General features: G+C 55.2%; 1 protein-coding gene across 16 annotated transcripts in view; it reads left to right on the top strand.

Annotated features, from left to right (window-relative positions):
- Positions 1 to 23,006, top strand: part of JADE2 (jade family PHD finger 2) — a 53,075-nt gene that overhangs the window by 20,675 nt on the left and 9,394 nt on the right. For 13 of the 16 annotated variants that reach the window (XM_064595920.1, XM_045892704.3, XM_064595916.1 and 10 more), the window contains 6 exons: positions 3,458 to 3,615; positions 8,076 to 8,236; positions 8,937 to 9,148; positions 10,304 to 10,471; positions 12,046 to 12,162; positions 13,382 to 13,846. In XM_064595920.1, the coding sequence (XP_064451990.1) occupies positions 3,485 to 3,615; positions 8,076 to 8,236; positions 8,937 to 9,148; positions 10,304 to 10,471; positions 12,046 to 12,162; positions 13,382 to 13,846 (1,254 nt within the window). In that variant the 5' untranslated portion in view covers positions 3,458 to 3,484. Of the gene's footprint in view, positions 1 to 1,875; positions 2,021 to 3,457; positions 3,616 to 8,075; positions 8,237 to 8,936; positions 9,149 to 10,303; positions 10,472 to 12,045; positions 12,163 to 13,381; positions 13,847 to 23,006 lie in introns of all 16 variants that reach the window. The other 3 variants (XM_064595917.1, XM_064595912.1, XM_064595915.1) reach the window with 3 other exon arrangements.

Here is a 23,006-nt window from a genome sequence, read left to right on the forward strand (position 1 = left end):
GAAGGTACAGAGTACCCAGCTGTACGTAGCCTTGGGCAGCAACCCAGGAAGGTGGCAGATCCGTGGAAGACTCTTGAGCCATTCAGCCTTTGTTTAGCGCCTCCCAAGTGCTGGGCCCCATGCGCACTGTTGGGCTCCAGCCTGTGGCCCAGCCAGACCTCACTGAGCTTACCTCCTTCTTTTGGGGGCTACATGGTAGGAAACCAGGCGATTCCAATACAGGGGCGGTGGGAGGTCAGAGGAAGCCCAGAACCCAGCCTGGGATAAGGGAAGGTTTCCCAGAGCAGATGTGGACGGGACCAAGCCCTCCAAGATAAAACAGGCCGGCACCACTTTGGCAAGAGAGAAGAGCATCCCAGCAGGGTGCTCCTCTGTGCCAGGGGTCAAAAGTGCTCCACAGACTGATGTGTATCTGTGTGGCCACAGGGGCTGGCAGGCCCTGCAGCTCAGCCTGAGGGAAGATGGTGGAAAGCCACCGAAGGGCTTGAAATTTGCAAAGGCCACCATCAGATTTGCATATTCCAGCCTTTGGGGAAGCTATGTGATTTGGCTTCAGTACGGGCATTGAGCACGTGGCCAAAAGGGGCAGGCAGGTTGTGGGGGAGAGCTGGTTGGCTCCAGAGTTTGTGGCCTGGGATCTTTTGCCACTTTGAACATGTAGGACCTGGTGTAGGCTATTTAACTAACCTTAGGTTAGCGTCCCAGAATAGGGATGATGGCAGCATTGGCCTCAGAGAGGTGGTGTAGGGACTAATACTAAATCAATTCAAGAACATCCCGTAGACTGGTACTGGATACACGGTGCTCTTTAAGTGTTGGCTGCTACCATCATGATAGTGCTCCCCTTCCTGCATTTCCATCAGTCCCCTGCCCAAAAGGGCCACCTGTGTCCAGTCTTCCACCTGCTCCCTGAGTGACCTAGGATGAAACACGCACCTCTCTTGGGGCTAGACTCTTTCCCCTCTCTCTCCCTCCCTCCCTCCTTCCCTCTTTCCCTCCCTCTCCCTCTCCCCCTCTCTTCTTCTCCTCTCTCTCCTTCCCTCCCTCCCTCTCTCCCTCTCCTTCCTAAATCTTTCTGATCCACTTGAGCCTGGGATCCCTTCCTTCCTGCTGAGTTCTCAGTGCCATGCCTGTTCCAAACTCAGGGCCACCTCTCCCCTGCTGGTGGAGCTTGACATTGTGGTCTCTCAGACTCCAGCTTGGATAGTGCACTGGTCCTTAGGCTTCGAGCCCTGCAGACCAGAGGCTGCATGTTGCTCTAGTTAGGTCCCCGTGTTTGGGGAGCTCTACGTATATCCTTGAGGTACCTCACCTTGTTGATGGGGGTTCAGAAAAGCACTGTGGAGGAGCCAGCTGGGGGTCTCCGACTCCTTGGGTAATTTCCCAGAGAGGCCCTTTCATTCATTTATTCACTCTTTCAGTCACTATTTTCTGAGCACCTACTATGTGGCAGTGGTCATGCCAGGCACTGAGAACGTAGCAGACAACAGGATTGCTGTAGGGGGGTGGGGAGAGATGGCAAAAAAAAAATAGCAACAAGTGGACACCAGTTAATTGTTGGGGTGTAAGTGCTGGGAAGCGAGGGAGGAAGATGGAGTGGAAGGGGCCTTTGTGGGACACTTGGCACTCCCTGAGTCAGGGTGATCGGGATAGCCCAGGATGAGGGAATAGCAATCACTTTCAGACTTACCTGTGCATCTCTGGAGGGGCGCTTAATGACGGTAGTGAAGGGGTGATTTCTGGGGCAAGATGATGGGTTGTCCCAGGTGGGAGGCTTCCTGTGGCATCAGAGGGACAGGGCTTTGGTCTGGACCCCACTTGGTTTACCGGGATCAAGAGAACTTGGAGGCCCTGATGAGTCCACTGTGGGTTCAGTTCACCCCACCAGGTCCCGCCTCAGCTCCAGAAGGAAATAACCAAGTCCCGGTCCTGCTGGGCTCCGCAGAGGCATCGGCTAGGAAAGGCCCAAGCCAGGAGAGGGAGACTTGGGAAGAACAGCGCAGAAGCACCCACTACCTGAGTTTGTATTCTTGTATCAGCCGTCTTAACCGCTTGTTAATAAGATATGCAAATTATCGGGGCTGTGAAATCTTCACTGCATTTCATCTTCTGCTTAATTAGCATTTAATCGTAATCTCATTTTAATTTTTTCACACTGGCACCCTAATTAAATGTTAGGGTGTTAGTCTTAACAATTAAATTATATTGGCAAATAGAGTCTTCAGGAAACTTGACCTTTTCCAAGCCAGGGCCCTGTCTAGCCAGATGCAAATATTAATTAGATTTCTGGAAGATGCTGCCTTGACTCCCCTTAGTGCACCCATTTCAGTTGTTTCCTCATTGTTATGGCCCTCGATTCAAATGAGACACACACAGCCAGTGAGTTGGGCCCCTGGCAGGCAGAGGTTAGCACTGACCGGGTTGGTCATGGGCCTCCAGAAGGCCAGTGAAGCTGGTTTTTCTGGGGAGGGAGAGATTTGTTGGAGTTTGGTCTGAGGCCTGCAGTGCTCTTGGAAGTGGTTTCTCAACTTGTGATTCTCGTTTGATAATCCCTGGGAAAGTGGGTGCCTAAACAAGTCACGTAGTAATCTGGAGCTGCTTACCAAGACCTGCAGCAGCCCTTTGTGGGAGGCCACAGTGAGGTCAGGCAACGGGGAGGGAGGGGCATTGCCGGTGTTGGCTGGGCTTGCAGATTGTTCTGGGGTGGGAGGACGGAGGGGGTCGATGGGGACAGACAGAATGTTGAGTGAGCCATTGCCCAGAAGAAAACCAGAGCATGAGGGTGCACACATTCATGGCCTGGCTCTGAGAAGATTTGGATGGGCTTGGCTGAGAAAAAAATGCAGCCCTATCCTCCTCTTACTCTCTCACACACAGAAGACGGCCCTGTGTTGCCCCGGCTGAGGAGGGGACACGGTATCCTTGTTCTTAAGGGACGCTGGGGACCCTGACCCATGGGAAGCTGTCTGTAAGCTGCGCTGGGGCCTGGCCTCTCCCTCAGCTGTTTACATAAGGTCCTGGCCTTTCCTTTGCCTAGGTTGGTGGCCTGCCCTCCTTCGCACCTCCCCTCGAGCAGGAACATAATTCTAAACCTGTGGAAATGCCCCGAGCCGTCAGTCCCTTAATGGCAGTAATGCCTTCACAGAAGCCTTTCTACAGTCTAGTCTTTCCCCTTTTTCCCCTTCCCTCTGAGGTCCACAACCATCTGTCGTTCAAGCTCTGTCCTTTAACAGATCAGAACACAGGTGAATTCAGTTCAACACATTTACCCAACATCTCCTGTGTGCAGAGCCCTGTGCTGAGTTCAGAGATGTGTCATTGTCATGATTTCCTTTGCTTTGGCTTCTTACTCCTAAGTAAGTGGGCAGAAAGCCCACTCAAGTTGCCTTTGCATCTTCCTGCCCTGGCTGTGGAGCAGACCACCCTGAGGTACTCTTTCCTCTCCTACTCCTGACAGGTTTTCCGGACAGACTTGATCACAGCCATGAAGATCCCAGACTCCTGCCAGCTCAGCCCGGATGACTACTACATCCTGGCGGACCCATGGCGACAGGAATGGGAGAAGGGCGTGCAGGTGCCCGCGGGGGCAGAGGCTATTCCAGAGCCCGTGGTGAGGTAAGCCAGGAGGCCCTAAACAGGGGAGGCCGGGGCAAGGGAACTTTGTAGCCTCTCTCTATTCCGTCTTAGATTCTTTGGTCCCATCAACCACTGAAAAATTCCAGAAATACTGGCAGTTTATCTTTGAGGCTGAGGGCCTGGGCTTGGGCTCAGCTCTAGAGCCAGATGGCTTGGGTTCAAATTGCCACTCCCATTGACTGGGACCTTGGGCCAGAAATGTAATCTCCCTGGGCCTCGGTTTCCTTGTCTGTGAAATGAGAGTGGTAACAATACCACCTACTTCGTATGTTGGTCGAGATGACAGGGCAGCGACGCATGGGAGACACTTGGCACAGGGCCTGGCACACACCAGCGCTCGGTAGAAGCTGGCCATGGATTAGCTTGATGTCAATCCAAATTGCATCCCATGAGCAGATCTTATTAGGGAAGTCTCCAGGCTTCTAAACAGTCTCTAAGACAGGAATAAGCCGTGCTGTTGACTTCTTAAACCTTTTTAAGGAGTTCTGAGTGGGAGGGAGTTGAATGCTGGCACACAGCAGATGCTCAGGAAGCAGTGGTTGTGACCACCCTCAGGAGGGTTCCCTGCCAGGGGTCAGGGTGCATCCTCTCTAGGCTTTGTAGCCTTCTGGTCTTGTGGATTGGAGAGACCCCTGGTGCATCTTGGCCATGGCCCTTGCCTCCAGTGACAGAGCTCAGCCAAGTGCTTCTTTCTGCACCCTGGGAAACCCCTAAATCTTGTCTCTGGGCTGAGGGACCTGAGGTCCTGGCCTCCCTGGCCCACCAGCACACTTGGCCTTGGCAGCCCCGTGGCTCTCGGTTAGGCGCATTTTGACCAGGTCTGGGGCAAAGATTGCAGCCTTCATCACCCTTGACATTGGCATCGTTGCTTGCTGGCAGCCACACCTGTGAGTCGCTCACAGACACCCAGTGCCCAGCTGGTGCCAGGCCTGTGCTGGGCATGGGATTACAGAGGCAAATCAGACTCTGAACCCTGCTTAGGTGCTCTGTGAGGATTGGGTGCTGGGCAGGGCTCATCTTGTGGCTCCGGAGGGCTGAGTGCCTGCCAGCTCTTGGTGTCAGGCCCTCTGAGGATCAGGGGAGCTCTAGGGTTTTCTGGAAGGGAGAATATGTGGGGTTTGCAGAGGGAATGTACTCTCTAAACATGGATAAGCTCCTAGCCAATTTCACACCTTCATCTAGGCAGACTAAAGAACTACTACTAATCTATTTGAGCCAGGTTTCTCCTCTGTAAAACGGGGCTAACAACAGTAGCTGTCCAATGGTGTAGTGGGGATTAAATGCGAATACACATGGCAAGGGCCCATGGCAGTGAAGGGGCGGGACAGGCCAGCAGCTGGGCAGAGAGGTGAGTCCTGTTGAGGCTTGGCCCAGCTGTCTGTCCTCTCTCCTTGATGTCAATGTCAGGTGGTTCCGGAAACATCCAATGGCCTGGGTAATTAATTGCAGATGCTTCCACACCAGTAGCGTGGCTTCTGTCTGCCGGCGCAGTGCTTTATCTGTTGACATCAAGAGGAGAGCACGCGTTCAGACAGCTCTGGCTCAACGAGGTGCATTCCCCGCTATGCACGGCTGCTCTAAGCTGACAGGAGCCAGGCATTCCTGGCCTGTCTGTGCTCTCTGGAGAGGACAGACTAGAGGCAGGGAGGGCTTGGAGAAGGCTCCCCTGTCTCCCTCCAGCCCAGTCCCTCCATCTCTCTGGGCACCTCCCACTGCAAGCCAGTGCACCAGCCAGCCCGGTCAGAATTGTTACAGCAGCTCTTCCTGAGAATTTGCTGGGCTGAGCCTGTTAATGTTCGTCTTCTCATTTAATTAGCATACCGGCCCTAGAAGTACATCTTACTGTCCTGATATGATAGATGAGGAAGCTGGGAAATTCTGGGGAATTCCCTGCATGACCGCCAGGGCCTAGGGGGCTGGGCCAGGAAGTCCCAAGCCACGAGAACAAGCCCGGGTTGCCCCTGTGAGGCCCAGAGAGAGCCCGTGCCCCGATCACACTGACGCCCTCCCCCCGCTGCCACCCCGGCCCCTTCTGCCTCCCGCTTTTCCTCCAGTCTTCCCTGGCCCGTGGGCACGTCTGCCCACCTCATGGTCTGAAATTTATCTGGGTAATGAGAACCTGTCTCACCCCCTGATTGTGAATTGAGTAATGGTCTATGCTGCTCCCTCTCTGTGTGGCCAAAAGACTCAACCCAGGGCAAAACCAACCTCTGGTGTGGGTGTCATCTTTTGGAGTAGAGACCCTCCTCCAGGTCCCAGCCGAGCCATCCGCTTCCTCCAGCTGACTTCTGTCCTGCTGGCTACAGTTGAGACAGAGTCCTTGGCCTAGGGTCAGGTCAGCCCACGCCTGGTAGGGTAGCTTCTGCCAGAGCCAGGGCCAGAAGAGGCATCACGGATGAAGATGAGGGCCCCAGGAAGCACAGGAAATGCCTTTTCTGGTGTGAGCCCCTGAACCCTAGAGTCTCTGAGAAAGAAAGGAACGTGATCTTGGCCCCAAGAGGTCTGGCCAGGGGGCAGCTGACTGACCATACAGGTGTAGGCAGTGAGGCCGTTAGGCGGTGGGACAAAGCTTATATCCAAAACCTGACTGAGCCTACGCTGGGAGCACAAACAAAGCGGAGTCAAGACAAAATTAATCTATGTTTTTAAAAGAATGTGTTAATTCCAATAAGACCCTCAGGGGATTTTGTAGGACTAAGAGTATCAGTACTGCATCCATTTGGAATGACCTATTTTACAGGAGGTTGGAGGGAGTCACACCATTTGTCCTTACCTGAGGTCTTCCTTGCTCTGGGCCTCCCACATGGCACCAAGCACTTTCCCTCACTCCTTGCGCCCTTCAACCTCCCTCTGACCCTCCCCTCCTGGTCTGGAGGCCATTTTTGCCTTCCTGTCTCCTCCATCCTTCCTGCCCCTCTCTCTGGCTGACACGCGGGGCCCGCCCTGGAGCCCGGGAGTCCTCGCATAGCTCAGCCATGTCTCTGGGCCACCCTGCCTTCCCCTCCCCAGTCTGCGCTGAGTCACAACCCCCGGCAGCCCTGCCTTTGACCCCAGGAGGCCTCTCGGGCAAGTGAGGGGCCTCTCAGGCCTGGCAGGGCTGGCCAGATGGAAGCCAGGCTCCGCAGCAATAACCATGGCAACCAGTGGGGGGTGGGAAAAGCTGGCATCGGGAACGGGCATCGGGAACTCAGGGGCAGCACACAGCTGAGCCAAGAGGGGAAACTGCCCTCCCAAGGCAAAAAGCCCTCCTATTCCATTTCTGAAGGAGTAGAGTGAGATCCAGAGGACTTAAAATACGCACTCAGACACCTACAGTGCTTACTGTGTGCCAGGCACTGTTGTCAGAGTTTACACGTATTTGTCCATTTAACCCTTAACCAGCCGTAGAAGGCAAGTACTATTATTGCTAGCTTATTTTTTGAATGAGGTCTCAGGGCACAGAGAAGTTAAGCAGCTTGCTCAGATCGCACAATGAGAGGTAGATCAGGGGGCAGGTGCCTGGCTGGCTCAGTCAGTAGAGTATGTGACTCTTGATCTTGGGGTCATGAGTTCGAGCCCCATGTTGGGGGTAGAGTTTACTTAAAAAGAAAATAGTGGATCAGGACTTTGAGTCCACATTTTGCAGCCAGGACCCTTCCGAGCTGCCCCAGGGAGAGCCGTGGCCCAAGGGAGGGCTGAGCTGGAGTATGATCCTAGGGCTGTAGTAGGCATGTACGTCTTTATATCCAAGGTAGGAGGTCTCCATCTTGCACTGAGGGTGGGGGCAGCACGGTGAGAGACCTGACTGCTCAGGTTACATTGTATCTGGAGGGAATGATAAGGTGTGTAGGAGACACTATGTCCTCTGGGGAGGGAGACCACAGAGAATGTGGAAAGGGCCACCCTGGGCTGCAACACTGTACCCAGGTAAGACCCCTTCTCTCTCCCGACCTTGCGGGGACATGGGGACAATTCCTGGCATCCCCCTGGCCTTGAGGGGAATGCTGAAGGACCTGAAGCCTTGCTGACTCTATCCCACCTGTCCCAAAGTGGCTTGCACTGAGCATTGCCCAGGAGAGCACGTGGACTGCCTCTGATAGAGCCCCAGGCAGGGCAGATCTGGATCCTGGAGCGTTAGCTAAGCCCAGATGCCCTCATGGGAGGACCAGTAGAGGTGTGCTCTGGGCAGGATGGATGTTTATGGGATGTGTAAGACAATGGGTCAGCACCCACTCCCAACCCACATTCTGCCCTTTGGTCTCCTCTCCCATAGTCCTTTGAGTCTCTGCAGGGTGGGCAGGCAGGACAAGGTAGTGTAAGGTGGTGACCTCAAAGTCTCACACCTCATTTGCCCACCAGCTCCTCAGCTGAGCTGGCCAACTCACTGGTGGCCCCCAGACCCAGTGAAGGTGGCAGGCTGAGGGTCCCTCCCCTCATGATACCCTCTCTTGATTTCCTAGGATCCTCCCGCCGCTGGAAGGCCCCCCTACCCAGGTGTCCCCCAGCAGCTCTGAACTTGGCGAGGGCTCCCAGCCTGATTGGCCTGGGGGCAGCCGCTATGACCTGGACGAGATTGATGCCTACTGGCTGGAGCTCATCAACTCGGAGCTCAAGGAGATGGGTAGGTGACCTGCCAGGCTGAGAGTGGGATGGGTGCAGGCCAGGCAGGGTTTTCTTCCAAATGCCAGCATCCTCACCCTCAGAAGGGCAGTGGCTGCAACAGGGCTTTGGCACCGCGTGGATATGAGAGAAAGTCCCTACTGCATTATTGATCAGAGAACTTCTTTGATGTCTCTGTGCCTCATGTTCTGTAGCTGTCAGGTGGGGGCAATAATGACCTGTCATTTGCAGAGTTCTTGAGGATATTATTAGTGAGCCTGAGTATTACGCGAAGAGTAAGTGAACACATAAGTGAAGTTAGGATGACAAATGGGGCACCGGGTCAGTTAGCAGGGGCCTCCTGGCTGGAGCCCACCAACATGTCCTAGGAAGGTCCCCCCACCCCATACATGCAGCTCAGGCAGTGAATTCCCCATGCATACAGCTGCATCCCAGAGATCCTATCATGTTATCTGCATGTACACACGTGTGTGGTCACAAGCAGGCCATCTAAAGTCAGGAGCCCTGGAACCAGCCCCCAGGGGTCTGTGAGATTGAACGGTCCAGCCCATCCTGTTTCCAGATGATGGCGCTGAGGCCCATGACTGTGGGTGCATTTTCCCAGGTCACACAGTGGGTGAGTGGAGATCCGCGCCCCCCCTTCGCCATATACCTGTCCTGACAAGCCAGGCTCCTAACACCCTCCCCTGCTATCCTCACAGAGAGGCCCGAGCTAGACGAGCTGACGCTGGAGCGTGTGCTGGAGGAGCTAGAGACCCTGTGCCACCAGAATATGGTGCGGGCCATCGAGACTCAGGAGGGCTTGGGCATCGAGTATGATGAGGACGTCGTCTGTGATGTGTGTCGCTCTCCCGAGGGTGAAGATGGCAATGAGATGGTCTTCTGTGACAAATGCAACGTCTGCGTGCACCAGGTGGGCCGGCCCCGCAGCCTCACCCCGCCCTCACCTGCTGCCCCGCCAGGCTGCTGCTGGCTGCTGGTCGTCCCGGCTGTAGGAAGGCCCCAGCCCTGCGGCCACAGGCCCCTGAGAAGCAGGGCAAGGGAGAAGGAAGGGAATGGAGTGAGTGCCCCAGGGCTCAGCGCTGTCCTCCAGAGTTGAGTAAATACCCCTTGGGTGGCCTTTCCATCCTTGTCCTGGGGGCCTCCCTCCGAGGCTCCCCGCTGAACACCCTGCCCCCCTGCTCCTCCTTCTCTCCGAGCTGAACTTAGAAAAACGCCGCACCATGCTGTGATGGAGAGCAAAGCCTGGAGCCAGGCTGCCTGATTTCAAATTGTGGCAGGGCACAATTTGAATAAGAATTACCCAATAAGAAACTGGGTAATTTTTTAACCTCTCTGGTCCTCTATTTCCTCAACTCTAAATGAAAATAAGTTGTTGGGAGGTTTCGCTTACTTCCTAGGAGTTCTTTGCTTAGAACAGTGCGTAGTACAGGCTGTAAGGATTTACCACTACTGATCTTCTATACCACGCGTGTTGCCTGACATGCCCCCCCTCTTGATCTTGGGCCCCAAACCTCCCAGGTTTTGGGCATCGCTGGGCGTTGTTTACAGAAGACTTGACTGGAACCCAGTGGACCCACTCTGGCCCTGACTTTGAGCACACACACAACCTATTAGCCACTGCTGCTAGAATAGCTTCTGGGGAGCTCAGAGGCAGTGGACCCCCCATTCATTCATATCCCTTATACCTAGTAGCTCGTAGGTCCATAAGCCTTAGGCATGACTAGGAGGAGCCTCCTTCACAAATCCCTGTGAAAAAAGGAGAACGCTCAGGGCCTTGTCCTCAAGCAGCATACAACCCCAAATTTGTGTCCAACTTCTGGACATGGACGCTTCTGAAGTCCCGCACTTACTAGGAGCCTCTGGCCAGAGTGACTCTCCTCCCAACAGAGGGCAGAGCTGAGCCCTTCCCCAGAGGCCTGGAGTCTTCGCCTTCGAGTCCCTGTGGAGGCCTCCTTGCCAGAGCCTGCTCACAGTGGGGCTCTGGCTCCTCGCTGGGGCCGGGGCCGGGGCTGTGTGCAGCGGACTCCTGGCCAGGCACCGATGGTAACCGCCCTGCTCCCCCCAGGCATGCTACGGGATCCTCAAGGTGCCCACGGGCAGCTGGCTGTGCCGGACGTGTGCCCTGGGCGTCCAGCCGAAGTGCCTGCTCTGCCCCAAACGAGGAGGAGCCTTGAAGCCCACCAGAAGCGGGACCAAGTGGGTGCACGTCAGCTGCGCTCTGTGGATTCCTGAGGTGGGCAGATCGGGGCGGGGGCGGCCCTGGGGAGGTGGGTCTCCATGGAGCGCAGAGCACTGGGAAAGAAGGTGACAGGCCTCCATGAAAAGGGCTATCTCACACGTGGCACCTGAGGAGAGCTGGGGCAGCAACCCGCGGAGAGCTTTGCCTGCGGTCTTGGATAGAACTCAGGTGCTGGTTTCCATGGGTAGGTGGGATTTTGGGCCCCTGGGGGATCCCGGTGGTTAAGTCTGGGAGCTGAGCAGAAGTCAGGCAGCAGAGCAGAGGGGGAAGCATGCTGTGGGTCCTTCCAAATCCAGGCAGTGGTTCCAACCGACGCCAGGCTCCTTGCTTAAAACAAAAATAAGCCGCTGACCGAAAAGGAAATCAGGCAGTCAGGCAGAGAGCTAATTAGAAGTGGATGGTGGGTCCGTGGGTTCAGGGCTGTGGCTGGGATGGAGGGATTGGCCTGGGTCTGAGTCTAGGTGGAGGGGGGACCATGGGTGACACACGAGGTCCACCGTGAGTTAGTGAGTCACCAGGGCGCTGGGCTCCTGGAAGGTCACCCTGTTCTATTTGAAATAGGAAATGCTGACGTTCACCAGAGTTTCTGCCCCAGGCCCGCTGTGTGCCCCAGCTGGGAACGTGGCCCCCTCCGATGCTGCCTGTGCCTGCAAGCAAGCCAGGTGCCCCTATCAGCAGGGGCCCCTCCCCTTCGTGGGCTTCCAGTCTGAAGGTTCTTGCAGGGACTCCCCATTGTAGGCTTCTGTGGTGATCATGGTTGCGTTGACAGTGGTTTCTTGCTCCCAGAGCAACCTCTTGAAAGCTGGGACTACCTCTGGGTGTTCCCTGGACTGGGCACCTCAGACACAGAACCAGCAAAGACCCTGCCCCACCATGGGGGCCCTTTGGTTCAGGACCTCTGAACAGGAGCCCTTCTTCCATCTTCAGGCATGGGCAGTGGGGAGGCAGATGTATCCTCGGGCTGAGGGGTGGGCTGTGTGCCCAGAAGACTTAGGTATGGTTGTTGGCTCGTCCCCGTAGGAGGGACGGGCAGGGCTAAACAAAAGCACATCCCCACTGGCCAGGCAGGCCCTGGAGGAGAAGAGATGCTGCCTTGGGGCCTTTACTTGCTGCCCAGAAACATAAACTAAATAAACTCGTGTTCTAGTAAGAACTCCAAAGGTGCTAGTAATGAAGGGGTGAGGTATAGAAGACATGGGGATGCTGCATGTACTCATCTGTGTGTGCGTCCGCATGCATACACACACCCACACACACACTGAAGCCTCGCTGCCTCAATGCCCACACCACCACGACGTACGCGCACATGCACACGCACATATAATCACTTACATGGCCTGATGTACACTCTCATACACAGTCACAAACAAGGCTAGTCACAGGTGAGCAAACACTAACGCACTCACTTCCTGGTCAGCTTGGGAGAGTCAGGAAGGTCTTGGGATGCAGGGGCTCTCCCCCGGCCCTGTGTGCCCCCTACCTGGTTTCGGCAGACGGCTCCCATTTGGGGGATCCCTAGAAGCGAGCGGGGAGGAGAGGCCTGACGCAGCTCCCTGTCTCCTGCCCAGGTCAGCATTGGGTGTCCAGAGAAGATGGAGCCCATCACCAAGATCTCGCATATCCCAGCCAGCCGCTGGGCTCTGTCCTGCAACCTCTGCAAGGAGTGCACAGGCACCTGCATCCAGGTACGAGGCCCTTCACCTCGCGGCTGCCCGGGGACTCATGCCAGGCGCAGCCGCAGAGAGGGGTGCATCTGGGACGCTGTGGAAAACAGGCAGCTGCCACCCCACTTCCCCTGTCCCCACAGTGTTGCAGACAGAACCACCGTGGAGGCCTGGTCCCGTAGCCAGACGCAGGACCCCATCGAGGGGCATTCTTCCATCCCCAGCCCCTCCAGGCACGGCGTATAGGCCCTGGGAGCAAAGGCTCACCGCGCCACCATGCCCTGGCTCTCCCCAAGAGTGACTGTCTTTGGGGTTAATAAACACATGGACCTCACTTCCGACATCAGACATACCGTGTGGGAGGGGCGGGAACCACTTCTCCTCCAGCTGAGCCCATACCGGGCAGGGCTCTAGCAGTCTGTCCATAGCGGTGGTTCCCAGATTCTGGTGTGCAGCAGGAGCACCTGGAGGGCTTGTTACAACAGCTTGCTGGGCCTATCCCCAGAGGTCCTGACTCAATAGATCTGGAATGGGCTGAGAATTTGCTTTATCAGCAGGTTCCCAGATGATGTGATGCTGCTGGTCTTTGGGTTGGAAAGTGAGGGGTCATTCTTTGTCTTCCTCATTTTTCTAGCAACAGTTGTCACTGCAAACACTAAATGTGCCTCCACCCATTTTTAAGACTTTCAAAATGACTTGTGAGTGCAGTCTAAGTATTCATTAATAGTTGGGTGGGGTATTGCTGAAACATTTATCAGCTGCCCACAGCCATCATCCAAGGCTGGGAGAGAGGAGCCAGCCCTGAGTTGGCCCCAGCTACCTGGGCAAGAGAGGGAAGGGGGTCCACTTCCAGCCCCTCTTTCCAGAGGACAGAGGCGGCGCACGACTCCCCATCTTAGATCATGTTGCAGAAGGTAGGCAGGGACCCATCACCAGTCTCTTTTGATGCCTCTTTTTCTAAAGTCATTTTGCCCACACAGTAATGCAGCTTACTCCCAAGGGTTGTCAATCTCCTGACTGCTCATTTCCCCAGGATATATATGGTGCTGAGCCCCATTTCCTTTCAGGCTCCCCCAGAGTTCCCCCTTCCCACTTACCAGAGCTCCCTCCCTAGCCACAGGATGTTGCGGGTCCGAACCATTGTGGGTCGGATGTCACCGGCAGCCTGGATTCTCAGTGGAACCTCTTCCCTCCTAGCAGGGCTCCCCTCGTGCCTGACACTTCCCTCCTTTCCCTCCAGTGTTCCATGCCTTCCTGCGTCACAGCGTTCCACGTCACGTGCGCCTTTGACCATGGCCTGGAAATGCGGACTATCTTAGCAGACAACGACGAGGTAAAGTTCAAGTCGTTCTGCCAGGAGCACAGTGACGGGGGCCCTCGGGGGGAGCCCACTTCCGACCCCACGGAGCCCAGCCCCGCCGGCGAGGACCTGGAGAAGGTGACCGTGCGCAAGCAGCGGTTGCAGCAGCTGGAGGAAGACTTCTACGAGCTGGTGGAGCCGGCCGAGGTGGCTGAGCGGCTGGAGCTGGCCGAGGCGCTGGTTGACTTCATCTACCAGTACTGGAAGCTGAAGAGGAAAGCCAACGCCAACCAGCCCCTGCTGACCCCCAAGACCGATGAGGTGGACAACCTGGCCCAGCAGGAGCAGGATGTCCTGTACCGCCGCCTCAAGCTCTTCACACACCTGCGGCAGGACCTGGAGAGGGTGAGTGCCCCTGCCACCGCCCCACAGCAGCCATGGCTCTTCAGGACTCAGGTGGTGCGCTCTGGCCCGGGGGCCGAGGGCCTCCAGGTCTCTGACAGGGTGGGGGTATCTGATACTGTGCAGAACAGGGAAGCATCTAGCCCTTGGGTCTCCGAGCGCCTCTTGTCCCTACCCTTGTGGGGGCCTGAAGAGTGGGGGCCCTGCCAGGGTCCTGAGGCTAGAGGGCATCAGAGCTGGGGCACGACCCAGGCTTCCAGTGTCTACTGGCCTCTGTCCCCATTTGTGGCCTCCGTGGGCCATGCCTATTCCCAGCACATGAGCTTCTGCTTGGAATCAGAGGCCGAGGAGGAACTGGGAATCACAGCAAGTTGGATCAACCCAACAAGCATGTGCTGGGCCAGGGCAGGGAAGACAGGTGTTAAGAGGCATGGGGGCGTACAGGTGGGCCGGAGTCACAGTGGCCTGTGTGGAATAGGAGAAAGGTCAGTGGGTGGGCCATGATATGTGTGGAGACTGCAGAATGTTTTAAGCAGGGACTGTCCCTCTGTGGCTGCAACTTCCAAACACTCACCCTGGGAAAGGAATCACGGGGCCTACAGTGGATGGATGACCCAAAGCCCCCAGCTCTATGCTAGGAGACAGTGGGTCTTGGCTTGGTGCAAGCGGGTAGTTCTGGGAGCTGAGTCAGAGGAGGAGACGCCATGGCTTTGGGGTGAGCTGTGGTGGTTGAGGGATAGTGAGAGTTGCTTTCCTGGAGCATGGAGGCCCCCCAAAGCTTCCAGTCCCTTCTACTCCCCCAGAAAAGAGGTGAGGTGGTTCCACCTTCTGTGGGGTATGCCCTCGAACTTGACTCTTCTTTCCCACTGTGTTACCTCTAGCGCAAGTTGGAGGCAACCCAAGGATGAAACAGGATGGTCTCTGAACCGCAGGTGCTGTTCTGGCCTCTCTTTGGGACATTCTGTCCAAGGGTTCCAGAGCACATGGGACCATGTCACAGTGTCCTCGGTGCGTGGCACAGACACACCTGCCTGCCCTTACCCCAGGCCTTGTTAGGAGACAGCCCTGGGTGGACACGTTCAGGGGGCTTTGTGTGACCTGAGGCAGCTGCTTGGCTTAGGTCCATCTCTGTTGGCAAGTCTGTAAAATAGGTAGAAGAGTTTGGCAGGTGTTGTGCTGTGTTGGGAGGAACATAAGGTGGAGGCACTGAATCTGGACCCAGCTTGCCCGAGCTCCTCTACCCTGAGCCCCAGTCAAGGGGAAACAACCCCGCCGGCCTGGGAGGGAGCTTACTGGCCTGCCAGCAGGTCAGAAGGGGGAGGTGGAGAGTGGGGACGGCAGATGTCCCTGGCTCCAGCCAGGCCGGAGGGCAAGGCCATCTACATTGTAGCCGCCACTTCCTGGGCAGCCCAGCGTCCTGTCTCATGTGGCAGTGGCATCAGGTACATGAGGATGTGGAGTACTTTCAGAGACCAGAGCCGCCTCCACAGTTGTCCTCAGGCCACCCTGAGTCTGCACCCTCCGGATCTCCAGCGCAAACACCCTGCTTTTACTCCTGCTCTTTCCCAAGTGACCCCTCAGGTCTGACCTCCCTAGGGTCTGTGCTGGTCTGGCTCCAGCTAGGCAGTGTAGGGAGGCTGGGGGTGGGGTGACTTACTTAATCATCATCCTGCAAAAAGAGACAAAGTAGCTCCTCCTGGCCCTAATGAGCAGATGAGAAAACTAGGGCTCGGGAAGATGAATGACAGGGAGCCTTAGTAGAGAACTGTGTGTTTTCTAGGGTTTGACTTGAATTTGGACCTGAATGGGGGGCGGGGTTTGTCATAAGAAGGAGAGTTGTTGGCTTAATCTCCTGTTCTGTACGCTTCCTGAGCAAAAGCATCCCTTCGTCGTCTCCCCAGCCTCTCGACCTCAGTCAGCTGGTACAGCTGTGGCCGGGAGCCAAGGTCAAGGGCTAGGATGCCAGCAGGTTCCCAGGCAGCCGGAGCTGCCATGCAGACACTCTGGAAAGGGGACAGAGCCCTCCAAAGTCAGGTGTGAACCAGTCCACTCGTCCTCCAAGCAGCCCCCGAGCTGGACTGGCGGGCATGAGCTGAGAGCAAGGCAAGGGAGTGCAGAGAGTGTGTGGCCCTGGCAGGCAGAGGAGATGACGAGCCAGCCTGACACCCTGCCAGCCTGACGCCCTCTGGGTCTCGCTTCGGGGCCTTTCACAGCCCCGTGTTGGTGGCTTGCGGGAGGGAGCAGGGCTGAGAGCTCTGCCACAGGGGAGGCTTTCTGCAAAGACCCATGACTGTTGGTGGCCCGGCCATGGCCCAGTGCCAAGGGCCTAAACGATCCAGCCTCTGCCTGGGCACCCGGCCAGCTTGGGCCGAATCCATCCGGGAGGCAGGGTCGGGGTTGAGACGGAAGCCTTGGGCAATTGGGTTTGCATCCAGTTCCAGCATTTCCCAGCTCTGTGCCTTGAGTTTCAGTTTCTTTTCTGTAAAATGGGAATAAGGAGCCAACTGACCTTGGCGTCACCGCGAAGGTGGGAGCACAGCGACCTCTGCTGTTCGTCATGGTTACTGTTGCTGCCTGCCTCTTAGAAGAGTGGGCTGCTCAGGGGCGCCTGGGTGGCTCAGTTGGTTAAGCGACTGCCTTCGGCTCAGGTCATGATCCTGGAGTCCCGGGATCGAGTCCCGCATCGGGCTCCCTGCTCGGCAGGGAGTCTGCTTCTCCCTCTGACCCTCCCCCCTCTCATGTGCTCTCTCTCATTCTCTCTCTCTCAAATAAACAAATAAAATCTTTAAAAAAAAAAAAAAAAAAGAAGAGTGGGCTGCTTGGAGAGGGCTCCACGGAGGACTGAGCGTGCAGGCCCAGGGCAAAGCCCTGGGGAGGAATCACAGGGCACCCTCCCTCACTGCCATGTCCCCCAGGGCCAGGCAGGGGTTTTGCTGAGAGAAGCAGAAGCCAGGGCCAGGCTGCCGCCACTAGCCTCAAGTCCCATTTCATGGTCAGCCTGGAAGATGTGTTTTCCTAAAATTTCAGCTGCAGGCCTTGGCCCCAGCGGGCCGCTCAGGCACAGCCACCGCCGGCTCCCAGAGTTATTCACAGCTGACACAAAAATTGCAGCGCTGATGAGCAGCCTGCCAACGCCAAGCTGGTGTCCCTTAGCAACCGTGCCCGAGGTTTGGGCTGCACGGGGCTTGATGCCTGTGGTTCCTCTGGATCTGGTTACCCGGAGTTTACTCAAGAGCGTGACCTGGCTGCGGAGGGTGGGGGCAGCTCTCAGACGTACACACTCCTCTCTGAGCATAGATCTGTGGGATCACCCCGAGGCCACATTTCTGACTCTCTCCCATGGAGAAGAGCCTGCCCTCCCCCACACTTGCCACCCACCCCCTTCCTTGTCAAGTGGGCCGTACCCCATTTCCTCTGTCCTAAGTGCCTGGATTGTGTTCTCGTTGGCCTCCCACCAAAGCCTACCTTGTCCCCGTTAGCCTTGGCCTCCAGAACTACAGCCCCTCAAGCCCTCTATCTCCCATCTCTAGGACATTGACAACCCATTCGTGTCCTCACCCCACTGAAACCTGGTCACCACCCTGCTTCCTTGTCAGTAACCCTGCACCCTCAAATCCCCCTGCTTGACCACAGCCTCCTGTCTCCCTGCTCCATTCCCCACCCCCGCCCGGCTCCCCACCCTTCACTGTCCCGTTTTCTTCAGTCCCACCCCGTGTGGCCTGCTGCCCGAGCCCTTGCCCTTGTGTGAAGGCCACATACCTGGCAGAGCCTCACCCGGTAGCAGTCCCATTGTGCTGAGCAGCAGGTAAGCCCCACCAAGGTTCTTGTCAGCCAGCCTTGTTCTGGGATGTTCTGGGCTCCCCAGCCCACTCCCTGTCTGCACCCCTGCTTCACCTCACTCAGGGCTCCTGCTTCTCAGCCCTCAACCTCACTTCCTGTGCCTCAGACCAGACCCCTCCAACTTCTGGGCGCTAGAGCCTTCTGCATTGGCTCTCTGCCCTTTCTCCCCATCCCCCTTCCCCCAGCGCACACCCTGCGTGAACGCGGGAGTCATCCTTCCCTTCAGGCCCGCTCAGTCTCCAGGATTCGAATCTGTTTCACCTTCTTCCGTCTCTGAAAACACATCCTCCCTCCCCATGTCCCTCTAGTCCTGGGACCCTCTACCACCCCCATCCCCATCTCTCCTTTCCTGTCCTCCCTCACTGCTCTTACTTCCTTGCTTCCTACTCTGGCAAGGCTCGTACCACCACCATATTCCAGAACCATCCGCCAGGGCCACCAACAGCTTCCATCTCCCTACATCTAGTGGCCACTTCTCCATCTTCAGCCTCTAGCCTTCTCAGCCATGGTGGCCACTGTCATAAAATACCTTTGGTCTTAAATACCTTTGGTCTTAAAATATGTTTCTTGTGGACACTCTGACCACATCCTCCCTTAATACCCCAGCTCTCGTGCTCCCTCTGTGAGTACTCCTTGGCCCCAAGATCATCAGTTCACCACACTTGGGCTGACCTCTCAGTACTCTGCTCCACGGCTCTGCTCCCCATCAGGAGGCTGGTCCAGCCCACATCTCCATTCTGAGCTCCAGTATCTCATGCCCAGCATACCCAGGTCCAAGCCTGCTCCCCCTACAACCTCCCTAGTCTGCACAGATGCCTCAACACTAGTCCAGTCTAGCTCAAGATAACTAGCCGGGAGCCCTCCCTGCCCCTCCACTCTCCTCACCCCCGTTCAGATTCACCCTGTAAAACTTACTGATACCAGAACAACATCATCAAAATAGAAAGCCTGCTTTTGTGACCAATTCCTAGTTTGGGGGGACTTTGCTACTTGATTCATTTTTTTTCATTCACAATTTTTTTTAAAGATCTTATTCATTTATTTATTTATTTATTTATTTTTAAGATTTTATTTATTTATTTGACAGAGAGACACAGCGAGAGAGGGAACACAAGCAGGGGGAGTGGGAAAGGGAGAAGCAGGCTTCCCGCTGAGCAAGGAGCCCGATGCGGGGCTCGATCCCAGGACGCTGGGATCATGACCTGAGCCGAAGGCAGAGGCTTAACGACTGAGCCACCCAGGCGCCCCTATTTATTTACTTATTAAGAGAGAGAACAGGGCGCCTGGGTGGCTCAGTTGGTTAAGCGACTGCCTTCGGCTCAGGTCATGATCCTGGAGTCCCGGGATCGAGTTCCGCATCGGGCTCCCTGCTTGGCAGGGAGTCTGCTTCTCCCTCTGACCCTCTTCCCTCTCATGCTGTCTGTCTCTCATTCTCTCTCTCTCAAATAAATAAATAAAATCTTAAAAAAAAAAGAGAGAGAGAACAGGTTGCGGGGGCAGAGGCAGAGGGAGAACAGACTCCCCGCTGAGCAGGGAGCCTCACACGGGGCTCGATCCCAGGACCCTGGGATCATGACCTGAGCTGAAGGCAGATGCTTAACCGGCTGAGCCACCCAGGTGCCCCTCACTCCTATTTTTTTTAAGAGAACTTTTTACGTTTATAATCAGAAAAAAACAATAATGACAGTGTAAGAAACCTGATAGGCTGGATGAGTTTCTACGGTGGTATCAATATTTGGTCCCCAAAAGCCGTCACAGAAGAGGAATGCTACAACATTTAGTAACACGTGACTATGGAACCAACGGTCTTTTGAACCAACAGTCTTGAGAGAAGTTAGAGAATCAGTTGATGATTCCAGGGTGAGGGGGGAGCAAGGGGTGACATCCTGACCAGTGTGCCAACCACAGTATGTTGGCATTGTTGGGATTCTCAAAGGAAGAAGCATTCCCGTCTTCCATAGCAAGAGCCTCCGGATATCACTGATTGTGTAGTGTACCTTATCAGGAGAAAAATTGAGCATTTACCTGCAATATATTGTATTTTTAATCTCTTATTCAGATCTATCACTGCATATTATGAAGCAGACATAATCAGAATTTCTAATAGGATCAAAAAATAAACCAGTAGAGGGGCGCCTGGCTGGCTCAGTTGGTAGAGCATGTGACTCTTGATCTCGGGGTTGTGAGTTCAAGCCCCACATTGGGTGTGGAGGTCACTTAAAAATAAAATCTTAAAATAAAATACATACACACACACCGGTAGATATTTTAATGTCTTTTTCCTATACTGCAATGAACTAACTCAGTAGCCTATGCAGCTCACTTTGGAGACCCCTGGCTGAGGGCAGTAATTCTCAGATTATATAGTGCTATATAAAATGTATATTTGAGGACCCAACCCCCAGAGACTTTGTTATTCTCCCAAGCCTGGGAATCTGTGTAGGTTGTTTGTTTGTTTTAAAGTAGGCTCCACACCCAGCGTGGAGCCCAACTCGGGGCTTGAACTCACGACCCTGAGACCAACACCTGAGCTGAGATCAAGAGTCAGATACTTAACAGACTGAGCCACCCAGGCTCCCCGCTGGGAATCTGTGGGGTTTTGTTTGTTTTTAAAGATTTTATTTATCCACTTGACAGAGAGAGAGAGGGAGAAAACACAAGCAGGGAGAGCTGCAGGCAGAGAGAGAAGGAGAAGCAGGCTCCCAGCTGAGCAGGGAGCCTGACATGGGGCTCAGTCGTAGGACCCCAGGATCACAACCTGAGCTGAAGGCAGACGCTTAACCAAATGAGCCACCCAATCGCCCTGGGAATCCGTGGTTTTAACAGCTACCCAAAGGGATCTTGATGCCAGTGATTCATTTGGGTTTGCCTTAAGAAACCTTTTTGTAAAGTTTCAGATGAAAGACCAAAAAAAGTCTGTATCTTAATAGGAAGTGATTAAGTATTGGTTTCTTTGAGAGGGACATTTGCAACTCTGAGCCTCAGATCATCTTTCGAGGTTAGTGTTAGAGTTAAGTGTGAGAATGACATGTTTGGGAAATTTTTTTGGGGGGGGGGAATTTTTTAAAAGCCAGACCTTGACTGATCTTTTTTTTAGGTTGGACCGTGTTGACTGGTTTGTTTTAAGGCCTCCAAAGTATCCATGAAACAGTCCACCTCCCTTCATCCCTGCCGTCCCCATGCACACTAGGCCACGTGACTGCCAGGAGGGAAACGGACTAGGATACAGGGAGAATAATGTTGGGCTGCTTGGATGCAGCGGACAGGGAAGGCCCTTTGGAGGTGACATTTGAGCCAAGACCTAAAGGACGAGGTCCAGCCTTGGGAAGAGCCTTAAATATATACCAAGGCCCCAAGGCAGAAATAGGTTGGACACAGAAAGGACCTGTGAGACATGGGCTGTGAGACATGGGCTGTGAGGTGCCAGTGGGAGGTCAGATTGGGCAAGGCTTTGGACTTGGCTCTGATTTTTTTTTTTTTTTTTTTAAGTGTCATAGGAAGGAGGCTGTGTTCGTTTCCTAGACCTTCTGTAACAAAGCATTATAAACTCAAAGCCTTAAACAACAGAAATGTGTTTTCTTACAGTGCTAGAGACTACAAATCCAGGATCAAGGTGTTGGCAAGATTGCTTCTGTCTAAAGGCTCTGAGGGAGGGTCTGTTCCAGGCCTCTCCTGGGTTCTGATTCGCAGCAACACTTAGCATTTCTTGACTTGTAGACCCCTGATTCCATCTCTGCCTCTGTTGTCATGTGGCATTCTTCCTATATGTCTTCACATGGCCTTTTATAGGGTTACCAGTCATTGGATTTGGGCTCATTCATATCTGGTATGACCTCATCTTAACTGATTTTATCTGAGGTTCCACGTGGACGTGCAATTTGGCAGGGGGCACTGTTCATCCCCGTAGGGAAACCAGCAGAGGTGTTAAGGGCAGGGGGATTTACATTTCAAGAAGACTGTCTGAGATAGCAGAGGGGTCAGGATGCCTGCCTGTCCAGGTGGAGCCTATGTGACTAGAAGTGGAGGGAGCTGATAGGAACGATGTACGTTCCCCAGGGACTGATGGGGCACGCTGAGGGACTGGCTCTGGAGGGGAGTGAGGAGGAGCTAGGTGCTGAAGGGTGACTCCAGGGTCTCAGCACTTACACCCCATCCCGCCCCGCCCCCAGCAAAGTCCCTCCCCAGATCCCCTCGGCCTGGCTTAGTCAGGCCAAGCCTGGCACGCTAGCCACAAGGCCTCGCTCTGCCTCTCCCACTCGGCCTGGCTGCCCCTTTGTGCAGGAAGCCTTCTCACCACCCCAAGTGTGGGTCAGGGCTGCCTGGTCCTGTCAGTACTCTGCATCCCTCTGCCCTGCTAGGCAAGAAGCCCTCAGAAGAAAGGGATCTCCCCGATGGCACCGCGTGCCGCAGAGCCCAGGGCCCAACACCACATGAGTTCCCAGAGCCACAGCTGGTGTTCAGGGATGTATGGTTGCGAGGAGGTCCTGAGGAAGTCCAGGATTTGAGAGGAAGCAAGGGCTCTTAGGCTGGGCCAGGCGGCTGCCCCTTAGGGAGGTGTGGGCCTCGGATGGCCTGTGTCCGTAGTCTAGGCTGGTGCACACGGGAGTGTGGAGTGTGCTTAGAGTTCCTGCAGAGCCTGGCATTCTGGGATCCCTTTCACTACTAGGCTCAGGAAGGAAAGGGAGGATGCCCATGTCTGCAGAGAGGTGTGATCACAGCTACCCCCAGGCCAGGAGAAAGGGAGGTCATGACAATAGGCAGGGGCTTTGGAACCCCTTGGTCTCCCCTAGGCAGCTTAAGGACATGAAGCCTGAACTCGGCTTTGAAGGCAGAACCCAGCTGCAGACAGAGGGACTAGATTTGGTGGGACCCAGATTTCCAGCTCACAGCTTCTGGCCAGCTGTCCCTGCTATGAGGCTCCAGCCTGAGCCGAAGACGATACCAGAACAAGGAAATGTCTTGAGGGGGGAGGCCTGGTCTTGGCCCCAGAAGTGTGCTCCATCCTGAGAGCAGCGGTGAGGGGATGGCTGGGGAAACGTTCGAGGGGGACAGGGAGAACATGGCCCAGGTTTCAGGTGCTTCTGGAACAGCTACAGAGTGGGTCTGTGTCCCATGAGCTAAGCAAGCTTGTCTCCCAGGCACTAGACACTCTTCCTAGCTGACCGAAGGGAGTCAGGGAGGCCCCTGCCCTTCCCCCTGAGGACTTCTGTCTCCTATAGGGACATAGCCATGTGGACTAGGGGCCTTGGCCAGAGCAGGTGTGGGCTTGGCTCGGGTTCTAGTGCAGCAAGTGGACATGGCTCGGCTGCAGCAGTTTCCGGCT

Source organism: Mirounga angustirostris, unplaced genomic scaffold (assembly GCF_029215605.1).
Source record: "Mirounga angustirostris isolate CCGP_5_RB_7025 unplaced genomic scaffold, mMirAng1.0.hap1 SCAF_7, whole genome shotgun sequence".
NCBI classification, from domain to species: Eukaryota; Metazoa; Chordata; class Mammalia; order Carnivora; family Phocidae; genus Mirounga; species Mirounga angustirostris.